The sequence below is a fragment of the Cupressus sempervirens genome, chromosome 11 (assembly GCF_028749045.1).
Source record: "Cupressus sempervirens isolate cs-2001-9-10 chromosome 11, ASM2874904v1, whole genome shotgun sequence".
Classification (NCBI taxonomy): Eukaryota; Viridiplantae; Streptophyta; class Pinopsida; order Cupressales; family Cupressaceae; genus Cupressus; species Cupressus sempervirens.
In genome coordinates this window covers 185,289,696-185,316,717 of record NC_143128.1, presented here as the reverse complement: position 1 = coordinate 185,316,717, position 27,022 = coordinate 185,289,696, and the positions used below count along the sequence as shown (strand labels likewise).

General features: G+C 37.1%; 1 protein-coding gene across 8 annotated transcripts in view; it reads right to left on the bottom strand.

Annotated features, from left to right (window-relative positions):
- The window catches only part of LOC149528815 (homeobox-leucine zipper protein ATHB-15-like), a 109,630-nt gene that overhangs the window by 21,924 nt on the left and 60,684 nt on the right, over nucleotides 1-27,022 (bottom strand). For all 8 annotated transcript variants that reach the window (XM_089809102.1, XM_089809105.1, XM_089809109.1 and 5 more), the window contains 3 exons: nucleotides 17,419-17,522; nucleotides 17,225-17,315; nucleotides 16,982-17,077 (listed from right to left, as the gene is read on the bottom strand). In XM_089809102.1, coding sequence (XP_089665228.1) covers nucleotides 16,982-17,077; nucleotides 17,225-17,315; nucleotides 17,419-17,522 — 291 coding nt within the window. The remainder of the gene's footprint in view (nucleotides 1-16,981; nucleotides 17,078-17,224; nucleotides 17,316-17,418; nucleotides 17,523-27,022) is intronic.

Genomic DNA, 27,022 nt, shown 5'->3' with positions numbered 1-27,022 from the left:
CAAGCGACAAAATTAATCTATCTCCACATCTGCATAGATTAATTACGATTTATAGCCAGATGCTTTCCAGTCACAATGAGGGATTTAATTTAATTTATTCCAGAACTTTATTTAAATGAGTAGAGCTAAGTCACTTTAATATTTGAAAGTTATTTACTTTATAAATAGCTTTAAGTGACTACAGGACGAAAATGACATTTAATCCCACATTCCTTGCTCTTTGTACTTTCCCCTCATTCCAAGGCTATATATACAAGAGTTTGCATTGGGATTAACACACAAGAAATTTATGAAACCAAATGCATTGAGTTCTGGTTGCTTAAATGTGATTGGTTAAGTCTTGAGGACGAAAACCCTCAGGTCTGAGATTTTCAAAAAGGTTGGACGTCACCTTAATCTTCTTGGTATGGTACAAATTGGGCAAGAAATCGGTAAGTTTAATGCAGTGGAGCTAGTTTGCAGGTAAGGTGGGTCTGTGTTTTTGAAATACTCCAAACTGTGTTAATATTTTTGGATTAAATTTGGATTCCAGCTTCCTGTCATTAAGGAATTTAATCGTGGCCAAAGAGGAAATCGAAGGGAGTTTTGTAGTTCATATTCTTGCAGGACGATACACAGGGAACTCCAAACTTAGCATTAACAAGCAGCGTATGGGTTAGCATATTTTACACAGGTGAAAATAACAGTGAAGGCGTTGGGTTACTAGCATTAGAAGATATCAGGTTGAGATCTTGTATGTTAACCGTGGGCGATTTAGCTGGACGATTGAGCTTGCACTCTTCACAAGCGGATTTATATACCCAACTGAACATGCGGTTGCACTGATTACGAGTAAGATTGTTTGGGTTTCAATCGTTATTACATTGAATAGTCTGAGTCGTCACCAAAGACGGGCCATTGGGTGTTACGTACTGGCAGTAACATGTAATACCATTGATACGGAGGGTCGGTTTATCAAGTCCAAGTTTCAGGATACTAGCAGCTGGGTGTGAATGACTAATACAGAGAGAACTAGCAACATTGGATTATAACTCGACTCTGGGCTTCTTACTGTAGACGGATTCAGCCTTCACGTGGGAGTTAAAAAATAATAATAAAGCAGGGACTATCAGAGGTTGTGGGAAAGACTGGACTGAGCTCCATTTTGCAGCTACGGCATAAACATATAAAGATTGGTATGAACTCCATTTGCAGCTACAGCATAAACATATTCAGTTTTCAGGTGAGCTAACCGCAGCTAAACATATATGTGATGCTCGACGGTAGCCCCAGGTGGAAGAGTTCGGTCATATACTCCATTTCGAATCTTTAATAACTAAGTATTAATTTTAGTTGTTGAAAATTGTATCTAAGTTTGAAGTTACATCATTTTCAAAGTTGGAAATAAGAAACATTTTGGTGTTGGGTAACCTGTTCTATGTGTTCTGAATTAAATCGCCACTAGTGCCAAATTAAATCAATCATTAATTCCCAACTGTGGTCGAATGCCAATTGTTTGTTGTAATGACTCTTCAATATTATAAGTTTGTTTAAACTAACAAATCAATGACCAGTATATTGATTTAAAGTTTACTTCAGAGGGTCTGTGATTTGTTTGACGAAATTATTATCTCAGTTTTACATCAGCATTTGAGACAAATATAAGGTCAGGATATTACAGTGGTATCAAAGCCACAAGTCCTGCCAGCGTGTCAGAAAAACTATTATTTGCAGGTTCATTAAACAAAATGACAGCCAAGAATGAGTAAAAGGCAGTATACATTCCGTCATCTTCAGTCGGAAAAGACAAAATCTTCAAAACATCTTGTAGTGGAAGATAGTTATTCAATAGATGAGGACATAAGTTTTGGGCCAGAAGTACAGGTTGAACAAACTACTGGAATTGAACAGGTTCAGGAACAAGCACCAACTTCTCCAATGGCACGAAATGACGAAGCAATGGATAGGGAAGTAATGGAGACCTTGCGGGCCATTAGAGATGGGCAAAATAACCTTGCTACAGCATTACAACAGCTCACAGGTGCCATGCAACAGTTAGCTCCTGTAAATAGAGGAGCACCGAGCCACCACAGTGGGGGTGGTAGCATAGCAGGATCACCCCGTGCAGCAAGAGCTCCTACTTGAAATACAGATAGACCTTTGATTCCCGTTTTTGTGGGAAATAATGCTGAAAAGGAAGTGGCTCAACCCGCAGCCCCAGCTTTGTAACCTGATAATGTTATGGCAATATATGATGAGTGGGATTTATTTCTGGATCCAGTCAAACAAAATTTGACTTTTGTTCAATATATGAACCAGACGAGGGAAGCTAAAAGACCTCAACAAGATAGGAGGCCCAAGATGCAAAATAGGGATCTTAAACATGCTATGAACAAATTAACCCTTTCCACTTTTGATGGCAGCAATAAAACTTCAGCCAGGGCATGGATTCATCAGTTGGATACTTACCTAACACTCAAGCCCATGACGGAAACAGAAGCTATCAGATTTGCTACGATGCATCTTGAGGGAGCAACCTATGATTGGTGGCACCATGGATTAGTCACCCAGGATCACGGACTCACATGCTATGAACAAATTAACCCTTTCCACTTTTGATGGCAGCAATAAAACTTCAGCCAGGGCATGGATTCATCAGTTGGATACTTACCTAACACTCAAGCCCATGACGGAAACAGAAGCTATCAGATTTGCTACGATGCATCTTGAGGGAGCAACCTATGATTGGTGGCACCATGGATTAGTCACCCAGGATCACGGACTCATCACTTCATACGAAGTTTTCAGCTCAAAGCTGTTTACTCGTTTTGACAGGAAGGATATTGAGGTTTATTACAGGGATTTGGCTCAGTTACGGCAGAGCAGGACTTTGGATCACTATATAGATGAGTTTCAACGAATTTTAGTGATGGTACCAGATATGTCCGAACAATGCAAGGTGATGTTATTCAGAGAAGGATTATAGGATAGTTTTAGAAGTTTGGTTAAAGTCCTAAAACCAAACACCTTGGATGACGCCATTAAGATAGCTCACGATTTAGACTCACCTACCTCACTATTACAGCGTCCTAAGAAATCTTATAAAGGATCCACTTCTTTTCAGGGAAATAAAAAAATCAAAAGACAAACACCCCCAGATTGGATTTTGAGACACGCAATGAACTCAAGAGAAAGAAGTTATGTTTTACTTGTAGGGAGCCTTGGACTCTTGACCACAGATGCCTAGGTAAAGGCAAAATCCACTATGTTGAGGTCCATTCTGAGGAGGAGGAAGAGGTAGAAGAGCCACAGGAAGGTGATAATAGTGTGGACAGCGAGGAGGAGGAAGTTGAGGGACAACTCAGTAAAGATAAGAAGAAACAAACCCCTACCGAGGAGCGTCCTGTTTTAGCTACCCTTTCGAGTGATCTAGCATGTCATCCTTTCAGGGTGAAAGGGGTTGTTAGAGGCCAGCGTATTATTTTCCTTTTGGATACAGAAGCCTCGCATAATCTTATCAGTACACGGATGGTATCTAGGAGGGGTTTACAAACAGTGGCCATAATCAAGTTTGATGTTAAGGTAGCTAGTGGTGAAGTTTTGAGATGCACAGAGAAGGTAGCCGGTCTTCAAATTTAGTTTGATGGTTATCTTTTAGAGTCTGATTTTTATGTGGTTGATTTGGATGGACTAGATGCTATTTTGGGAAGACAATGGTTGAGTACTCTCCACAGGTATACGTTTGATCATAAGACTATGCAGCTAGAGTTCTTGCAATATGATAGATTGGTGATCCTTAGAGCTGTACCTGACAGTGGTCCTAAAGTAATTTCAACTCACAGGATGGAGGCTATTTTGAGACATGATGATATAGAGTGGGCTACTCAGTGTTTCATCTCTTCAAAGGAGACACAGGGTATGGGGCAGTGATATCATTGTGACATTCAAATAGTTATAGATAAGCACAGAAGAGAGTTCAAGGATATACCTCCTAGGATTCCTCCAAATAGAGGGTTTGAGCATATTATTGAGCTTGAGGAGGGAGCCAAACCCATTATTACTACACCTTATCTTCATCCTAGGCATTACAAGGAGGAAATAGAGAAGATGATAAAGGAGCTTTTGGATATGGGGCATATCAAACCTGGCTCTAGTCCCTTTGCCTCTTCAGTAGTGCTAGTTAAGAAGAAGGATGGCACCCTTCGAATGTGCATAGACTACCGCACACTGAATAAGAGGACCATCAAGAATAGGTATCCAATTCCCCGCATTGATGAGTTGTTGGATGAGCTTCACGGGGCAGTTTACTTCTCGAAGATAGACCTTCGAGCAAGATACCACTAGATTCAAGTCCGTGAGGACGTGCACAAAACAGCTTTCAAATGCCATTACGGACATTATGAGTTCTTAGTGATGCCATTTGGGCTCACTAACGCACCTGCCACTTTCTAGTCATGCATGAACCATATTTTCAAGAAACAGCTCAGGAAAAGTGTTCTGGTTTTTTTTTATGACATTTTAATTTTCAGCAGGACTTGGGAAGAGCATTTACAGCATTTGGATGAGGTCCTTAGTCTCATGGAGGAGTAGTCCTTATTTGCAAAAGAGTCCAAATACGAGTTTGGGTTAATAGAGATTCTTTACTTGGGGCATGTGATTAGTGCCGAGGGGGTTAAGGTGCATCAAGAGAAGATACAGGCAATTTTGGATTGGCCACCACCTACGGATGTATCGGAGTTGCGAGGTTTCCTTGGTCTCTGTTCCTATTACCGGTGGTTGGCCAAGGGGTTTTCACAGGTAGCAGATTCCCTTACCGATTTGATACGGAAAGGGGCATTTTCTTAGACAGCGGATGATGAGGCAGCTTTTGATAAGCTGAAACAGGTGATGAGTTTGTGTCCAGTGCTAGCACTTCCTGATTTTTCTAAGCCTTTTGTGTTAGAGTGCGATGCTTCGGGTAGCGGGATAGGGGCAGTATTGATGCAGGACCGCTGTCCCATTGCTTTCAAGAGCAGGAAACTTAAGGGCAGCGAGTTGTTATATTCCACCTATGATAAGGAGATGCTAGCTATCATGCACGCCTTAACCAAGTTTAGACAATATTTGTTGGGAAGTAAATTTACAGTTAAGACAGATCATAACAGTTTGCGTTACTTCCTAGAGCAAAAGGAGTTAAACGAAAGGCGGCAGAAGTGGGTCAGTAAGACACAGGCTTACGATTTTGACATCGAGTATGTCGAAGGGAGGAATAACATAGTTGTTGATGCTCTTTCCCCACGACCCCCAGTGCTTGCATGTTACTCTATTTCAGAGATTTCAGCAGATTGGAGATCCCAATTATTAGTGGAGTATTCCAAAAACACTCATGCTTGTCAGATTTTGGATGGTATACTTCAGGACGAGCAGTACAAGGTAATGAATGATGTTATTTATTACAAAAACAGAATTTACCTAGTACCCGATTCTAAACTAAAGGAGGACATTATGCGCACCATACATGATGCACCAGTAGCAGGGCACCCAGGGTTTTTCAAAACCTACAGGCAAATCAGAGAGAGATTCTCGTGGAAGGGGCTTAAGGATGATGTTATACAACATGTTAGAGAGTGCCAGACTTGTCAGCAGAACAAGTCAGAACAGCGTTTCCCTGCAAGATTACTTCAGCCTCTCCCTATTCCAACTCAGAGATGGGAGAGCATTTCTATGGATTTCATCACCAGGTTGTCGAGGGTCCAAGGCAAGGACTGCATCTTTGCAGTGGTGGACATGTTGACCAAGTACGCACATTTCTTCACGATAGCTACAGACTAGTCAGCTTCCCAAGTAGCTGAATTGTTTTTCTAAGAGATTTTTTGGCTCCATGGATTACTCAAAACCATTGTGAGTGACAGAGATAGTAGGTTTCTCAGTACCTTTTGGCAAGAGATTTTTAGATTAACTAGTACAGAATTGACTCCTAGCACGAGTTATCATCCACAGACTGATGGCCAGATCGAGATATTGAATAAGTGGGTGGAAGGTTACTTGAGGAACTACACTGCAAGACAGCAGAGGGCGTGGGTCAAGTGGCTGTATTTGGGAGAGTATTGCTATAACACCACCTACCATATGTCCATTCGGATGACACCCTTCTGTGCTCTTTATGGTTATGAGGCCCTCTCTTTATTTGATTTGGCATTACCGGATAGTCGGCACCCCTAGCCAAAGATTGGATAATGGACCAACAAGATATCCTCAGAGCTCTCAAGGATAATATTCAGTAGGCACAGAATCAGCAGAAGCTATACGCTGATCGACATCGCACCGAATGGAGTTTTGAGGTGGGCGATAGAGTTTCCCTTCGTCTCCAGCCATACAGACAATTCCTTGAAGAAAAGTGGGTCCGAGAAACTCAAGCCTAGATTTTATGGACCTTATTGTATCACCAGGACCTTATTCTATGTGTTCTGAATTAAATCGCCAATAGTACCAGATTAAATTAATCATTAATTCCCAACTGTGGTCGAATGCCAATTGTTTTCTGTAATGACTCTTCAATATTATAATCTTGTTTAAACTAACAAATTAGTGACCAATATATTGATTTAAAGTTTACTTCAGAGGGTTTGTGATTTGTTTGACAAAATTATTATCTCAGTTTTACATCAGCATTTGAGACAAATATAAGGTTAGGATATTACATCTATAGATTCAAATTCAGATGCATCACTGTAATGTCCCCACTTTAGCAGTTGACTGAGTGTGTGTGTGTGAGCCTAGTTCTACATGGTCCCAAAGACTAACGAAGGGTTTAAAGGGATCCTAGAGTGTTTTGGCCTAATCATCTCCAATTTGGTCCAAAACATAGTTGATTTACTCACTCTCATGCATACTTACTATTTTTAGTAAGTCAGTAGGACACAGGGGAGGCTAATTTTGGTAATTGGATTTGATACTCCTCGGCGAGAGCTTTCCGATGAGCTATCACTCGTATTGTTCAGAGTCTGATAGCTAATATATTTTTATGCCTGAAGTATTATTAAAATAACATTTAATATAGTTGTAAGATATTAAAGTGTTACTTTAATATTAAATTTTATGGGAATGTGTGCAAATCAAAAGGGGCACCTAAAGGGAGACATAAATGAATATTTTAATATGTTTTATATTGCGCATCTTTTATCCCACATTGCTCATGAGAGTTGAATCGACCCTTGTAGAAAGAATAAAAGCGAGCGTTAGTGGCTTCATTCGGCAGGTTGAATATGAAAAGAAAATTGATGTGTGAGTTGCAGATCCGTTCTTAGCATTAGAGGACTTCTATCCTCTCTTGTGACATTCTAGACGTCATTCACTTGAGGTTTGGCCTTTGGAATTCATTGCTATCAGCTTCATTAACAGGCAGATTGGGTGAATTTCCAACTACAGGGGGATTGGGTGTTTGCTCATATCATTCTCGTTGCTTGTCCGATGCTTATGTCATTCTAAAAGGATGATTTTATGAGGATCTTGGACTAATTGAAGACAAATTACACTATAGGAGCACTGTATTGTAGCACTATTCACATTACTGTAGCACAACACTATTCACATTACTATAGCATGACATTATTCACGTCACTGCAGCACGACACTATTCATGTTCTTGTAGTAGCAAGATGGGAAGTCATTACTGGAACATTATGTTATAATGTTGGAGTAATTAGCGAGTTGAAAAGTCTTTTATGTATTTGATTTTATTAGTTTGAAAAATAATATTGTTTCAGCAGTAGTTCAATCTTCAGTTTGCATATTATTATAAATTCCTTCTTGTTCATGTTATGTGAATTCAAATCTATGCAAAGACATAAAAACAAACAAACATTTTACTTTGGAAGCCATAAAGGGGTTTAAACATTTAACAAAGAAATAAAGGGTTAGATGCAAATTATTTGACTAAATTCCTATCCGCAATTGGTTTAGTTTTTGGGCATTTCTAGGGTGCCCATTACAGTGGTATCAGAGCCTTTAAGTCTTGCCATCCTATGGAGGCCTTACAAGAAATTTAGAACAGATAGAGGGAAACGTGTTTGATGAAATGTCAAAACACTAAAGTCAGTGATAAAACGGGTTAAGAATGTATGTTTGAGCATGCGACAGAGGCCATTAACTTCTGCCATACCAGAGCAAGACAACAAAGATTCGGCCTCATAGAGCAAGCAGTCTAGTTCATCCGTGCAAGTGGACATAGAATCCAGTCATACAGACATATAGGAGATATTCTTTGAACAAGACGACAATATGGGTGACCGAGATGATAGGAATACAGGACTAGGTGAAGGCAGTAATGCCGGTCTAAATCAAGAGGTAATGTTCAGACGGTTACTGGGTATGTTAGAGCAGGGGCAGCATATGCAATAGGAGCAAAAGAGGCAAATGGATATGATGTTGCAACTTATGGCTAGACAGATAGGCATCAATATTAATCCAGGCGATGCAAACAACGGTAACAATGACAATAATGGAGGCCGAGGCAACAACAATGGTCCTAAGAATAATATCAATGGTAATAATGATGGACAAGGCAACAATGGGAATGAGGTTGATAACTTTAGACACATTGCACACCCAACTCAAGCAATGAGCTTGAGGCCTCTTCTACCCACATTCCCACCCAGAGATCCGCTTCAACCAATGAACGAACCACAAATTACCGAGTTACAGGTTCAGTGAAGGAGGCACTAGGACGTTGGTCGACCAAAGTTTCAGGCGGATATTTCCTTCAGAGATTATATGGACTTGAGGATGAGACATATGCCTAGAACAGGAGGGAGGAATCAAAACGTTGAGCTAAGTAAGAAAGTTGGAAAACTTTCTTTACTTGATTATGATGCTTTGGGGAAGATGACTGCACGATCTTGGGTACATAAGGTAGATAAACACTTGCAGCTGAATCCTATGCCTGAGGAGGCTATCAAGTATGTGCCTATTCATTTGGAGGGCCCAGCACATGAGTGATGGCACCATGGCATGGTAACATTGAGGCATAATCAAATCACATCTTACGAAAAGTTCACTGAGAGGCTCATAGAAAGATTTGATACCAAAGATCCCGAATTACAATTTATCGAGTTGGCACAGCTCCAGCAGTGGGGTCAGTTGAGACCTATATCAATGAATTTCAGAGGTTAGCTGTGTGGGTCACAGATATTTTAGAGAGGAGATTAGTAGTGTTTTCTATGGACAAACTCTCACATCCCTTGAGGGGTTCGGTCAAGGGGCATGACCCCACTACATTACAGATGGCCACTAAGAAGGCTCGTGACTTAGCGCCTTCTTTTAAGAGCAGATTTCAGCCTAAGGATTCACATACGAAGAAGGATAAGGATAAGGAAAAAAAACCTCTTTACCAGGATGCACAGCCGAAAGGAGATAATAAGAAGTTGGATAATGACACCCTGAATGAGTTGAGGAGGAAGAAGTCATGTTTTCATTATAGAGAGCCTTGGGACTTATCTCATAAGTGCCCTCTCAAGGTTAAGGAAAATCAAATGGAGTATTTTTCAGCGGAGGAGTCAAAGTCAAAGAGGGAGGATCCGCACTCCGATTCGGATGAAAGTAGCACTCCAGAGGAGAACATCATTCCTAAGGATGATAGGTCATTGATACGATTGACGGGGGCTCAAAAGGCGATCACATTTAGGGTCAAGAGTACTATCCAGGGGTAGAAAGTGATCTCTCTCATTGACACTAGGGCTACACATAACTTCATAAATGCACAGTTGGTAGCCACAACAAGTCTACAGACTGAGGAGCATGCTACATTTAGAGTCATGGTAGCTAATGGTGACAAATTATTATGCACTCAGAAGATATCTAATCTCCACATCAGGTTTGAAGATGGCTATGAGTTGGAGAATAAGTTCTATGTAGTAGACATGGGAGACTATGATGTCATTCTCGGCATGACATAGATGGAATTGCTAGTTGAGTTCACACTCAACCTAGCAAAACTGGAGATGAGATTCCGGGATGAGGGCAAAATTGTTGTATTCAGAGGACTTTCTGATGGGAGTTGTAGAGTAGTCTCTCTGAGGAAAATGCAAAGACTTTTTTCGGCATAATGGCATAAGTGGGCAGCAGAATGTTTCATTATGCCAACTCCACAAGAGCCACAAGTAAAAAGAGGCATCTACCAAATATCAAGGAGACACTTGATAGGCACACCAAAGTATTTGGCGATATTCCGCATGGGGTTCCTCTTGACAAGGGGATAGAGCATGTTATTGAGCTCAAGGAGGGAGCCAAACCGATCATGATTACTCCCTATCGTCATCCTAAGAAACACAAGGATGAGATAGAGAAGGCGATTAAGGAGCTATTGGAGATGGGGCAAATTACATCTAGCAAAAGCCCTTTTGCTTCAGCGGTAGTTCTACTGAAGAAAAAGGATGGGACGATGCACATGTGCATTGATTACAAGGCACTGAATAAGAAAACAATTAAAAACAGGTATCCCATTCCTAGGATCGATGAGTTGCATAGTGCACACTTCTTCACCAAAATTGATTTACGATCTAGATACCACTGGATCAAGATGAGAGTAGAGGACATTGAGAAGACAGCCTTCCGATATCACTATGGCCACTTCAAGTTTATGGTTATGCCATTTGGGCTAACCAATGCACCCGCTACATATCAGTGTTGTATGAACCAAGTGTTCAAGAGGCAGTTGAGGAGATTCGTCTTGATCTTCTCTGATGACATCTTGGTCTTCAATAAGACCTGGGAGGAACACTTGCAGCATCTGAAGGAGGTGTTATCTATTCTAGATAGAGAATCATTGCATACCAAGGAATCAAAATGCGAGTTTAGCATGACCAAGCTCCTTTACCTTGGGCATATCATTAGTGCAGATGGTGTTCGAGTTGATCCTGAAAAGATTAGAGCTATTGTGGATTGGCCTACTCCCACAAACCTCACACAGCTTAAGGGGTTCTTTGGTTTATGTGGTTTTTACAAGAGGTTTGTTAAAGAATTCTCACAGATTGCCGCATCTTTGACAAATCTCACCAGGAAAGGAGCTTTCACATGGACAGAGGCAGTGCAAAGATGTTTTGACCACTTCAAACAAGTGATGTTATCTTGCCCGGTTCTAGCTCTACTAGATTTCACGAAGCCATTTGAGCTTCAATATGATGCTTTAGGAGACGAAATAGGAGCAGTATTGATGCATGAGAGACACCCCATTGCATTTGAGAGTTGAAAGCTCCAAGGAGTTGAGAGGAGTTATTCTATCTACGACAGGGAAATTTTGGCCATAATGCCTACATGGGCCAAATTCCGATCATATTTGGTAGGTGGGCATTTTGTGATCAAGACTGATCACAATAGTATTAAATACTTCATGAGCCAGTGTGATCTTAATGACCGGAAGCAGAATGGATTACTAAATTGCAGACTTATGACTTTGATATAGAGTTTGTCAAAGGTAAGAAAAATGTGGTGGCTGATGCTTTATCTCGGAGACCTCACTTATGTGCTCTGGCAGCGGTTTTAGGAGATTGGAGAGATCGAATTGCATCGAAGTATGTAGGAGATGATTGGGCTTCTAGGCTAGTTGCAGGCACCATTCAGAATGACCGATATGCAGTGTTGGATGGGTTGATCAAATTGCAGGACAAGGTTTATTTGACCCCTACATCACACAGTTTAGAGAGGAGATTTTGAGGGCATTTCATGATTCACCTACAGCTAGGCATCCAAGGGTCTTCAAGACCTACAGGCAGATCCAAGAGCGGTTCTCATGGAAAGGACTCAAGGATGATGTTTAGAGGTATGTCAGGGAGTGTGTAATTTATCAGCAGAATAAGCGAGAGCACACACTTCCCGCAGGTTCACTACAGCCCTTGCCCATTCTGAACAGGAAATGGGAAAGTATTTCTATGTACTTCATCACTGGTTTACCATGAGTGCAGGGAAGAGATTGTATTTACGTGGTGGTAGACAGATTGACAAAGTTTTCTCACTTCTTTGCTATTCCTTCTACTTATACGACAGCTCAGGTGGCAGATTTATTTTTCAGAGAGGTTTTCAAGTTGCATAAGATACCAAGATTTATTGTTAGTGGCAGGGATAGCAAGTTCATGAGCGCCTTTTGGCAAGAATTGTTCAAGCTATGTGGTACAAATCTTACACCTAGTACATGTTACCACCCTCGGACAGATGGGCAGACGGAAATAGTAAATAAATGGATGGAAGGCTATTTGCGGAACTATGTGACTGCGCAATAGAGAGCGTGGGTCAAGTGGTCACACATGGGGGAGTATTGTTACAATACCACATATCACATGACCATCAGGATGACTCCATTTATGGCATTGTATGGGTATGAAGCACCAACCTTCATGGATTTAGTTTTGGGGAACAGTTGAGTGCCCAAAGCCAAAGACCTATTACAAGATAGTCAGGATATCTTGAGAGCGTCAAGGAGAACATACAACAAACTCAAAATTAGCAAAAGTTGTATGCTGATCAGCATAGGGTAGAGCGCAATTTTGAGGTAGGTGATATGGTTTATTTGAGGCTATAGCCATATAAGCAATCATCACTTAAGAGAAGCGGAGCAGAGAAGCTAAAGCCTACATTTTATGGGCCCTACATGGTGATTCGCAAAGTGCGGGAAGTTTGCTATGAGCTTGAGCTTCCAGAGGGTAGTCAGGTGCACAATGTATTTTATGTGTCGAAGATTAAGAAAGCCATTGGTTAGAGTGTAGTTCCTTCTGCAGATTTACCACCTTTGGATGAGGCGAGGAAGCTAGTGTTAGTACGTGAGGCTATTCTGGACACCCAAGAGAGGAAACTCGGAACCAAGATAGTGAAGGAGTATTTGGTCAGATGGAAAGACCTGTCGAGGAGAATGCTACACGGGAGAGTGAGCAGGTTATTCAACATGCTGGATGGAGATTGCTCGACAACAAGCAATTTCAAGGGGGCTGGATTGTAATGTTAGCCTCTGACCAAGTCATCTCTGTGTGTTAGCCTCATTCTACATAGTGCCAAGGGATAATGAAGGGTTTAAAGGGATCCTAGAGTGTTTTGACCTAGTCATCTCCGGTTTGGGCCAAAACGGAGTTGATTTACTCAATCTTAGGCATACTTACTATTTTTAATAAGTCAACAGGACACATGGGAGGCTAACTTTGGTGATTGGATTTGATACTCCTCGGCGAGAGCTTTCCAATGTGCTATCACTCGTGTTCTTTGAAGTTCAATAGTTAATATATTTTTATGCCTGAAGTATTATTAAAGTAACAATTAATTTAGTTGTAAAAGATTAAAGTGTTACTTTAATATTAAATTTTGTGGGAACGTGTGCAAATCAAAAGGGGCACCTAAAGGGAGACATAAGTGAATATTTTAATATGTTTTATATTGCGCATCTTTTATCCCACATTGCTCATGAGAGTTGAATTGACCCTTGGAAAAAGAATAAACGATACTGTTAGTGGCTTCATTCGGCAGGTTGTATATGAGAAGAAAATTGATGTATGAGTTGCAAATCCATTCTTGGCATTAGAGGACGTCTATCCTCTCTTGTGACATTCTAGACGCCATTCCCTTGGGGTTTGGCCTTTGGAATTCATTGCTATCAGCTTCATTAACAGATAAATTGGGCGCATTTCCAACTACAGGCAGATTGGGTGTTTGCTCATATCATTCCAACTTCTTGTCCGATGCTTATGCCAATCTTAAGGGATAATTTTATGAGGATCTTGGACTAATTGAAAACAGATTGTACTGTAGCAACACTATAGTGTGGCACTATTCACGTTACTGTAGCGCAACACCATTCACATTACTATAGCGTGACACTATTCACATCACTGTAGGACAACACTATTCATGTTACTGTAACAGCGAGATGGGAAGTCATCACTGAAACATTATGTTATAATGTTGGAGTAATTAGTGAGTTGAAAAGTCTGCTATATATTTGATTTTATTAGTTTGAAAAATAATATTTTTTCATCAGTAGTTCAATCTTCAGTTTGCATATTATTATACAGTCCTTGTTCATATTATGTGATTTCAAATCTATGCAAAGACATAAAAACAAACAAACATTTTACTTCCGGAGCCATAAAGGGCTCAGAGAAATAAAGGGTTGGATGTGAATTATTTGACTAAATTCCTATCAGCAATTGGTTTAGTTCTTGGGCATTTCTAGGGTGCCCTTACAATCATTTCTAAGCTTGTGAAGGTTTGTCTCCATTGGTGTAGATATGGGATTACAATCCATCATTCCAACTTTTTCAAGATGTCTAATAGTATATTTCCCTTGATTTAGGAGATATTCGTTGATTTAGGAAAATATAGTTCTCTTTTTGCCATACTTTTAGTCCCATAAAATAGTGCAGGAGACCTAGGTCTTTCATATCAAATTCAAATGCAAGGTCTTGTTTACACTTTGTAATGAGATGATCTTCCCCTATTATTACTAAATCATCAACATAGAGAACAACTATTAGCATGTCACTATCTAACCCTTTGAAGCATATATTTGGATCTGCTTCATTTTTGGAGTATCCTAGTTTGGTAAGGTAACTAACTATCCTTTCATACCATGCCTTGGGGGGCTTGTTTAAAGCCATAGAGAGCCTTTTTCAATTTACAAACATGGAAGTTCTTGTCATGGATGACAAAGCCTTCTAGTTGCTTTAGATATACTTCTTCATCAATAACACCATTTAAGAATGCAGTCTTTGCATCCATTTTATGTATCTTCCATCCTTTAGATGTAGCAATGGCAATCATAGTTTTTATGGAGGTATATCGAGCAACAAGGGCAAATGTTTCTTCATGGTCAATTCCAACCTTCTAAGAGAACCCTCTAACTACGAATCTAGCCTTGTGTTTTTCAATACTTCCATCTAGTACATGTTTAATTTGAATAGCCATTTAGAAGACACAACTGATTTGTTCTTAGGTTTAGGTATGATGTCCTAAACATCATTTTTCAAGATAGATTGGTATTCCTCAATCACAGCATATTTCCACGCTTAGCATGTTACAGCTTCTTCAACATTTTATGGTTTAGATTTGATGAGTTCACTTATAAGTGCAACATAGCATGAGTAACTTCTTGTTTTCTTACTTTCTCTAAAAAAATCTTCAAGGGTTACATGATTTTCTTCAATCATCTTCCTTGTCCATAGTGGTTTATTCTTGTTGGATGGAATTTCAGCACTTTCAGGATTTGATTATATGTGTTCATGATCTTCTAAACAATTCTCCCTCTAAATCTCAACAGTATGGTTTACATCTAATTTTGTGCTTGGTTCATCATTTGGTTCTTAAATATTTATAGAAATCTTATATTCGACATCTTCAAATTTAACATCTCTATTGATTTCAATTGTTCTTTCTCCTGGAATATATACTCTATAGGCTTTAGAGGACTCACTATAACCAACAACTATGTCTTTCTTTCCTTAGGGTTCTAATTTGGACCTCTTTTCTTTGGGAACATGAACATATACATGGCAACCAAAAAGGGCAACCAAAAGTTCTTAAGCGACTTAAGTCTGGTTTGTTTCCTGTGAAAGCTTCTTCAGGTGTTAGAATTCTATAGTAATTGCATTTTTTATGTTAGAATTCTTAGGCCAAGATAGAACTTTATTTTCTAGAAAAGTGACACAATACCCTTGATCTGCTATGGCAGAAATGGAGACTCAATTTCTCTTAATGCCTAGCACAAATAATATATCTGTTACATGTAAGGTAACTCTAGTTTTTAATTGCATTGAACAGGTCCCAATTCCTTTTGCAGGATAGGTGGAGTTATCCCCTATTGTGACTTCTTCGGTTGAGTGTCCTTCAAAAGTTTCGAACTGCTCTTTGAATCCATTTATATATCGAGATGCACCACTATCAATTATCCAAGAATTTTTGGTAGTGTTTAGTTTGCTTGATAAAGCTAAGAAGAACACAAAATTTTCAGCTTCCTTGACTTCAGCTATAGGCATGAGTTTTGTTTCTCTCCGGGCAATACATGTGACTGTGTCTGAATTTATCGGTCTTGTAGCATTGTATTTTAGACATATCTTTCCTCTTGAAGGTTTGTTTAGGATTATTTTTCCCCCTTTTTCGTTTGAAATTTTTCTTCCTTTTATTCTTTGTGTTTGTATGTAGGGCTTGTATTTCTCCCTCATTATTTAGACTGATTCCTCTTGTAATTAATCTTGATTCTTCCTGCATGCAGTCATTCTTAAGTTGATCAAATTTAGGGAGTTCAAGCCGTGCACTGATCCCTTGAATAAAGGATTCCCAAGAAGTTGATAACCCATTGAAAGCTATCAAGGATAATTCCTTTTCGTCTACATGATTTCCAATAGTTGATAGTTGATCCTTTAGTTCTGTAATTCTTATAAAATATGGCATAACTGTTTCCCCTTTATTCATATTAATATGAAAAAGTTGATGTTTCAAGGTGAGAACCCTCCTAGTATTATTAATTTCATACGTGTTTGAAAGAGTCATAAAAATTTGACAATTAATATAACAGGTCTAACAAACATTTTGCTATTAAATTACCAAGCATGGATATTTAAAACCTACAGTGAAATGGAAAGCGTAAATTCCAAATTCCAAATCATGTTGTTTCAATCACCAACTGTTTTAGAAAATGTTATCAGGAATTTCAAATTTGAAGACTGCATGAGATCTATGGAAGTTAAACTTTTAAATCATTGATTCCAGATGATAGGATATGTATAGATTACAGACAAGGAGAAACTAATCATCTTTTGAACTTGCATAAAATCTTGAGAAATTTCGTACATTAAATTTTAACATGCATATTATAAAGACATTATTTTAAAAAGTTAAACATATTATATAAGCCACCAGATTTGGCAAAGTAACTGTAGCTTCATTTTCATAGACCGATTGTTCAAACTCACAATAAACCAACGATCCTGGAAGATTTCATTAAATGAGAGCAGAAGCAGTGACAGACAAATGCCAAATGATTAAAAATCACCTTTGAAGGTTCCATCCCAAAAATACCCCATGCTTGCACAGCCAATCCACCACACAATTGTGCAACAGCCACTACACCAATGGATTCCGGACCAGGCTAAAGGTGCACAATAATGAGAAAATAGCTGAGTAGTTAATCACATTAAATACTGAAACAATTCTAAAACCTTAGAAATATTCACTGAAATATGATCACAAAAAATAATAGTCAAATTTTATCCAAGTATAGCTATAAAGTTCACACCTTCATCCCAGGCATCTGGATCCAATCCACTGCAGTTCCTGTTGCCTTTGCTAGAAACTCTGCCAAAGTCTCTTCTGCTATGGTAAACAACCTGCAATTAATGAATCAATCCAGTATCAATTGCATGTTTGAAATATGCTAATTTTATCCAACCTCTGGTGAAAAACAAATCTAACAAATTTTAGATAACTCACCTGGAGGCACTTACACCACAGGAGGGATGCTGAGGTGAGTGTTGCTGTAGTTGCCCACTTGTTATAACTGAGTCAGAAGTAGCATCATTTGCAGGCAATACTGTCTGCTCACAATGTGCAAAAATTATCGAGTGTTCAATTTTTTCCAACCAGTCACAATCAAGTTTTGATTATTCAGAAGAGAAAATATTTAATTAATATTTTATATCCACAACTCTTCTGAAACAATTAAAGGAATATATAAAAGACTACTACATATTAGCTATAGACTTATAGTCCTTGTTAACACAGATGTCAGAAGGAGATCATTTACAAAACCAGCAAGGACATTATTAAAATTGTGCTGAATTTCATCAAATGGATGAAAGTAATATTTTATATCCACAACTCTTCTGAAACAATTAAAGGAATTTATTAAAGACTATTACATATTAGCTATAGACTTATAGTCCTTGTTAACACAGATGTCAGAAGGAGATCATTTACAAAACCAGCAAGGACATTATTCAAATTGTGCTGAATTTCATTAAATGGATGAAAGACTATGGTTTTGGAATGTATGTATTAAATTTTATAAGGTCAATAAACTGTATGCAAAATGTATAGAAAGAAAGACACATTGAACATCCTATGCAGATAAAGATATTCCTAAACTATAAATAAGATTATCCATGAGTATATTTGATGGTTTGCTAATAGGTGTCTTCAGATACTAAAATTTTGCATCTTTTTAAAATCAACTTTGATTGAGTGTGAGCTGAGCTCACAATCAAGCATCTTAGTTTAAGAAAGAGAATTCCAAACAGGGTCTTTTCTTTGGCAATAGCGTCCTAGATGAAGATCGCTTATTCCTGTACTAGCAACTAATAACACAACAATTTACAGCTTATTATAGTAATCAAAATGTGTTGGAATAGTTCCGAGTAGTGCTTAAAAATAGGGGCAGCCATCAATCCATCTCGGATAGATGAATAAGGTCTGGAATGGCAAGGTGCACTGGAAGATCTGGGGCCAATACCATATATAATAGTACAGTGGAAGAATACCAAGAGCTAATATATAATAGTAAAGAAGAAGAATAAGAGTCTAGTCTATAGATGGAAATATGAATGGGAGAGCAGGAAATGTGGAACAGCTAACCACACTCAGGATCAATTACCATGGCTACTGATTCTAACTCTATTCTGGGGCAAGGAGCGGAATATCTCCTCTCTAGACCAGCAAAGGTTTGCCATTGAGATCTAATTGGTAATACACATACACACGTTAATCTCATCTTGATTGGCCTATTCATGAGAGCTAATGGCTAGGTACGACATACATCCAACCACCGACTAAATAGACTATCTAGACATTCAAGTTGAGGTCCTTTAATTCTCATCTTAATAGTAGGTTCCCCTAGGGCCTAGACAACAGACTATGACTATACCTCATCCAGCAGACTACTTCAGCATCCAGTGGACTCCAAAAGGCAGTGGCCACATAATGCAGCATCTTTTCTCATAAAGGCCATTTGAATGCACCTACTTCCTTACTAGCTGCTTTTCCACTATACTTATGTCAAAAGAAGACCCAACAGATAGAAAAATGTTAAAACAACCTTAATTATAGCCCTTAATACTATCACATTCAGTGTTCAAAGCATGGCTCAGAGTAAAACTATTGATGAAAAAGTTTGGATGTTCCATTCATAGAAAAATCTCGTACTTTTTTATGGCTATCTCCATTCACCAGCAAAAGGACCGCATCAACGTTTTGCAGGAATGTATGTAGCAAGAGACATATCCCCTATTACCTGAATCACAGTTTCAAGCATCTCTCGAGCTACAGTGAAAATCTTGACAACTCCTGACCATAAAGGAGAATTAAAAGAAAGTTGACAAGGTGATGCATGAAAATGCCCAAACTGCTAAAAGGAACTGTCCCAACTGAGAGCTCTGTGAAGCTCACTGTCCAAGGGTGAAACAAGAACCCTTCCCTTTCCATAACTGCTCAGGTTCCTGCTTAGCCAACTTAGACAACTGGGGGAGGAGCTGAACCCTAACATGGAAGATTAAAAAACACAAAACCAGTACCCCAGACCCCCTGGAAAGATGACTATTTAATTTTCTGTTGCTGTTTATAAAGACTAATGCCTGAAATCACAATGTCAAATGGAAAAGACCATTAATTTTGATTCTCTCACTCATCTCCTTTTATGAACAACATTTTGCACATCACCAGTTGATTTGTTGATGGTTATCCGGCTTTACCAATCTAAGGTATTGTGCTTGGCATTGGCATGTTTTCTCAGTTCTCTGACATTTTGCTTGAAGGGTTGTATAGTGATTTGTTTGGCCATGGTCCACGGCTTTGCTTTCACTTAGATTTCCAAACTAGTATATCAACTATGTAATTTCCTCATTATAATACACATTTTTTTCCTTTATCAAAAAAAATTTGCCAACTTTGATGATCTCAAAGGTCAAAGACCAAGTGCACGCAATGTACTTTTTGTTCCAAATTTATAAAGAAAACGTTTTGGTGCTGATTTTATCTTTTTTGGTATATATAGACCAATGTGTAAACGATAACTATATATTATGCACTAATTCTATATGTGATATTAATAAATGTGATTTTTAAAAATTTGTATCTTTGTATAATTTTTGTTTTTACTTTACAAAAATGATAAAAATCTATATTTTATTTTTTTTTAGGAAATTACTGTCTAAATCCATTTCCTGATATGGGTTCGGTCGCTCACATTCCATTTTGGAAACGTTTAATATTGATGTATAAGGTTCAGTTTGTAAAAGTTTCTTTGATATTGAAACTATGACCATCCATTAAAACAAAAAGTCCCAGGAAACCAACCTTTTTTATCTCATCCCACATAGCTCCATATCAAATTTGCAAAATTGAGGTTAACATTAAAACAGGAGTATCGAATTCCATAAGAGCAACAGAAGATGAACAAGTATAGTTTAATCCACTAGGAAAAAAACTGCCACAAAGACACCATAATTTCAAATTATATTATTATAAAGATGAAGAAACAAAAACTTAGACGATAAAATATATGAGAACTTAGTGAAGGAACTACTTCGGCACTTCAACTTCATTCCTTTTCCTCTCCCTGCAGGTTACCCCTTAAAACAGGTTGTGACTCCTCTATTATGCATCTACAGTTCTTCCTTTCTATAGGGATGAAATTGGTCTACCTTCTCAAAATTTATGTGGCTCCATGATGGCAAGCTCAAGCAAGAGGAAACTTATCTGAGTCCACAATGGAGTATTGTAAAATATATTCAGAAAAACAAAAAAACAAAAAAGAGTTTGTCAAAGCAATGTTAAATTTAATGAAAAACCAGGGACTATTTCATGGTTTAAAAACCAGCGACACATTTCCCTTTACAAATTATCATTCGACAGCACTATAGAGTTTCTTCTTCCTACAATGAATTTCATACAAGACAAATTGTAGGCCATTTCAAACCATTTCCCTTGCTTTATAGTTTCTTGTCCTTTCTCCCACCTTTGATATTACAAGACTGTTTCAAGCCATTTCTTCCCAAAAAAGTCTATATCTGTCTATATGTGGTTATTACAAGATCATTTTCTTATGAAAAAACTTCCAGAACCAAAACTCGAGATGTTTTCATTGTTGTCGTGTTTCCTCATTCCTCACTTCTTGCAACATAGATTTGAAGCTACCTTGCAGGGTTCAAATCTTGTACCCCAGCACCAGTCTACTGTGGGTACGCACTCACAGGGCGTGGGGAGTGTGTAAAAGTCCAAACAAAATAATTTTTGTACAAACCCTAAAACAGCCCTTTATGAAGCCATTTGAACTTAAAAACATATTCATTTTGTTTTCTATTCAATCTTAACTCACTTTATCTCCATTTGCGCATTTTGATGGGATGCTAGTTTTTTTAGAAGGGGATCGATTGTAGAGTGTCATCCACGAAGGAGATTCAAGCATCTAAGATAAGCATTTAACACTATTCTTTAGTCTTTTAACAAACATTTTAAGATTTTGATAAAAATATTAAGTTATTTTCAAATTTCTTTTTTCCTAAAAAGGAAATGAGTTTAACCCTTTGTTATAATGTTTTTGCACTTGTATGCTTGCATTTATTTATTTGTTTCTAATTTAAAAATATATAATTTCTTGTAATAGCAAAAAATCAGATTGCAAGAATTGCTTTAAGTCAAAGTTCAATGGGTGTAGAAGGAAACTAAAGGTTCAAAAGCAGGGTAATCTTTAAGAAACCCCCCTCTGAAAAAAGATATAAAATATTGGTGAATCTTTCATTATTTTGAAAAAAAAATATTATTTCTATTCACGAATCTTTCAAATTTTTATTTTAAATATTATTTATATTGGCGATTATTTTGGAATCATAATTTTTGTATAGAAAATATTGATGAATCTTAGTAATAATAGAAATTTCATTAATCACCATAGAATATTACAAATGAAAATTGAATATTTTTTAACTCATGGACTATGATGAGGATCATTACATTATATTTTAAATCACTAGTGAAAACTAAATATTGGTGATATATCCCTTAATTAACTCATAATTATTGATGAATTAATTTTTAATTTCTCCAATAATAAATAATATTTAGGTTAATCAAATCTAACATATATCGAATATTATGGCAAATTTCTTAATATAAATTTTTTAATATAATAAATTATTGAGCGATTTTAAATATTTTAAAGCTAAAATTTATAAAAATATGGTGATTTAGGTTGCATTAAATCTTAAATTATTAGCCAAATTACCAGCCAAAAATTTCTAAAATTAGCCAATTTACAAATATTAGCCACTAAAAAATACCTTGGTTCAAAATAAATAAAGCATCTCCTTTATGGAGGCATACCACAATGATTGAACAACTTCCGAGAGGTAGGAGATATCTTTGGAAGTGTAATGAGTGTACTAATAGCTTGCATTATCGAGTGAAACTTCACTTTATGGGCCCTTTTGGGAAAGGGATTGGAATTTGTGTAGGCCCAAGTGAGAAGGGGTTGCCTACCAAACAAATAGCGAGATATATAAGAGAACATGAAGATGTCGATAGAGTGGATGCCAAAGGAAAACAAACAGCTCATCTTTCCCAAAAAAAGCAATGAATTTACCCACTGATAAAGGAATGGCCTCCCACATCCCTTCTTGCAAATACCCTCTATGTTATAGATTAAGTACAAATTCCCACACGAAAAAGAGGTCCACTGGACAAGGCATTTAAAATGGAATCAAGAGATATTGCTAAACAAGAAATTACACGTTGCAGTTATGCCAATGATCTTCCTTTCAACTTGGTGAGATAACCATATTAGTAAGAAATGGTATCAGCAATCAATAGTGCACCTCCTAGTTTCACATATCTTGGGTATGAAAAGGTGTGCACTACCTTATTGCAAAGAAAGAAAAAATCTATAAAGAGCTCATTGGAACCAATTAGAGATTCTTGGGTTGAATCAGGGGATTCTATTATTTCTTATGGATAGAGAAATTGCAAAATTTGTCTGCAAGTAAATGTTATTGCAGTGTCCCCCAAAGGGGCAATTTTTTGAGGGCAGTTAATTGTGAGGGACGAATCAAAGATACAGAGTCTGTTTCCAAAATTCACATCCATAAAGATGGTAGGTCATGAGAATGTGGTCTAAGTCATTACCGACAATGCAAAACATTATTGGTTGAGCAAAGATATGAACACACTTTTTGGACACCATGCACCATACATGTTATGTTAAATCGATGTTGTTATATCAAACAAAGAAGATGAAAGCTCCTTATATAGATTTACAAAGACGATGTTTCTAAAAGGAAAAATTGTCAACTAAAGATGAAAATAGAAACTACATAATAAACTAAAGACTAACAAAGACGACTATTAAAGAAACATTATAATATTCTAATACCCTCCCTTAATGGTCATTGTCTAATTGTTGTCTTTTGGTCAGATTTTTCAAAACATTTTGTTGTTGCTGAGACCCTTGTTGGATCAATAGAATGTCAATGACCAAGAGTAGTCAAAAGCTGTCCAAAAAAATGGAGAAGTGCGTCCCCTTCTTTAGAAGCTTTACAAAAAGAGACAAGACTCTATCATTGAGATGAAATTGTCACCAACCCTCCCAAGATCAACAAAACATCTAACTAGAAATCATCACAAAGACATCCAACCAGATGTTGGATAATGAAATTGCTCTTCCTTGGAGACAGAGATAAACATTGGGAACTAGCACGATTTTAAGGAAACATAAGCAAACGCTCCAAACTTTGCAAATGAGCATTATGCCAAAATAGACTGCAAAAAGCCATTATTTTTTAGGAGAAGAAACGGAAAAAATTAGACACAATTTTTGAGGTGAAAAATCAATCAAAATCAAACAATAAAATTTTAGACATAAATTAAAATACAAAGCATCACTTTTTAGAGAAAAAATGGTGAAACCCAACATATAATTTTTGAGGAAAAAATTATGAATCCAAGTAATTTTTCAAGAAAAAAACTATAAACCTAACAAATAATATTGAGGAAAAAATTATAAAACCACTAGATAAATTTTGAGAAAAAAATTATAAACCCAGCCAATAATTTGTGAGGAAAAAATTATAAACCCAGAAGAAAAAATTTCAATTGAAAATTTATAAAAACCCATTAGAATTTCTTTAAGGGAAAAAATTATAAAAACCCATCAAAAAAATATTCATGTGGAAAAACACGAGACATTGCATGGTAAAACACACATGCAAGTAACAAAATGCACATGCAAGCAACATAAAAGAACATGCAACTCACATGCAAATACATGCAACCTTCAAAAATAAGAGACTTTTGCCCAAACCAAGAAATCGCACAATCAAAACCCTCGACCAAGCTCGCAACTTTCAGCAAAAATCTCTAAACACAAACCGCAAAATCTTCATAAAATACCTTTGATGATTTTTGTTTCAAAAAATCAAAAAACAAATTTCGAGAAATAAAATCCAAATCAAAATAGGCTTTGAATTTTTCTTTAAAAAATTGCCATTTTTTATGAAATCCCATCGACCAGCCCTAATACCATGTCATGGTAAATCAATGTTGTTGTATTAAACAAAGAAGATGAAAGCTCCTTATATAGATTTACAAAGACAACGTTTCTAAAAGAAACAATTGTGAACTAAAGATGAAAACAAAAACTACTTAATAAACTAAAGACTAGCTAAGATGACCATTAAAGAAACACTATAATACTCTAATAGAACACTCCCTCAACTTGGTGATGCACGCATTTGGCACTCAACTAGAGTGGGTGAAAGAAATATACCAAGAAGATCCAAATGTTCATGACAAATCACCAAATGCCACAAGCAGTTTTCAAAACTTTCTTGACATTGGAATTGTTGAATGTCAATTTTATTTATTTATTTATTTTTATTTATGCCATGCTCAATAGGTATATAAATTTAAAATATTTGTTAATGCATTCTTTACATTTTTTTAATGTGTTATCAAAATGTTCCTTGGTTGATGAGACCTAATTTATTTCTCATACGATTGCTATGAGACGACTCTTGAAGGTACGAGAGGCATTGGGTAAAATGGTTATTAGCAACCCATGGGATGTTTGGAAGCAATCAATTTCAAAGAGGGTGCAAAAGGTAAAGTCATCGATCTTGGATAACAATTGGTGGGATCATGTGGAATATGTAATGGATTTCACCAAGCCTTTCACAACTATGCTCAAGTTTGTTGATACAAATGCACCATGCTTGGGGGATATCTATGATGCCATGGACATGATGATAGAGGAAATTATTTTCGTAATAGAAAATTAAAGAGAGAGAGAGAGAGAGAGAATGACCCCCAAGAAATACTCTTTAAAAGGGTATTATCAATCACTTTTTATCATGATAACAAGATGACCACACCATTGCACCTCCTTGCATATGCACTAGCTTTAAGGTACTATAGCGATGATATACTTTCTTTGCCAAGGAAATTTTCACCAAAAATAGATTATGAAGTTTCTACCAAGTACGAGTAGGAATTTTATAAATTCTTCCAAGATCCAAAGTGGAGGAAAATGTTAACAGAGTCTGGCTTGATCATCTCAGTGAGAAATAATTTACTCCTCATATTGCTAATGACCAATTCAAAATGTATGCTTCTATATAGTAGTAACTCCATGATCAAGATTTTATGTAGCTCCAACATTCTACAATCAAGATTCTCTCACAAGTTTTTTTTGTTATTTATTTTACCATTTGTACACTTCACATTTTTTAATTTCTTTTGCATCTTTTATTTTTTTTTTTTTTGTTGGTTTTTTCTCCAATCTCAATAGGTTGCAAGTTCTTCTACCACTATACGGAATTGGTCTACATGCTCCTTTATCCACGCAATGAAGCATAACCGGATGGCTACAAAAAGAGAAGAAGACTTGTTTATATCCATTCTAATTCGAGTCTTCTATCACATGAGGATCAATTATGAAGTGTCATACTATCAAATGATTTTGTTTTACAATTGTATACATATATATACACTATATCCCACATACCTAAAACAAATTGCCCATACCCATATACTTGATTCTTGTACCCATGTCTGTATAAGAAGCTTGGATTTGTAGGATGTGGAAAATTGTCTCCCAATTTTAAGGTACCCAAGAATTATTTTTTTAGCTTCTAACATGAGGATCAATTATGAAGTGTCATACTATCAAATGATTTTGTTTTACAATTGTATACATATATATGCACTATATCCCACATACCCAAAACAAATTGCCCATACCCATATACCTGATTCTTGTACCCATGTCTGTATAAGAAGCTTGGATTTGTAGGTTGTGGAAAATTGTTTCCCAATTTTAAGGTACCCAAGAATGATTTTTTTAGCTTCTAACAAACGTTGGAAAGGTTGAGTACCTTTCAAGATCTCTCAAAGAAAAAATTTGTTTTCAATTGGTCATTTTGATATTAAAAGGCAAAGGTAAAGACAATATTTTAGGTCACCATAAATCATGAACCAAATTAGTGTATAAAATCCTTCCAATGCAAGTATTCCACAAGGTAAGTGTTGTTACATTAACCTTTTGATGTATGCAAGCCTATCCTTCTCTAAATTTAAACATATGTCCTCCATTATAGAGTACATTCCTTAAACTTAAGAGCCAACTCCAAATGTAACAAGGGTTTTACGAAAGTGTGAGACCTATGCTACTTTTTCATCAAGACACTATAAAATCTAAGATACCAAATTCTTCATTGAAACCACAAAATCAGGTCCGAGTACTGTATAGGTTTGAGTGCAGTCCATATTTGCCCCCAAGTAGGGCCCAAGCACCTAAGGACCCTATGGATTGGGCACAACCAAAAACACAGGGTACTTGGTGTTGGAAATATAAGACGAGTAACTGAGAGGGGAAGGGTGAATCAGTTACCACTAAAATAAATCCAAGATCCCTTAGATGTCAATATAAAACATAAACTCTGTTAAAATTGTTGTTACTCAGTTAAAACACAGACACTCAGTTAACACTAACAATATGTTGTAACTCAACAAGCACTATAATATCAATTGTTACTCGGCAAATACTGAACATGCA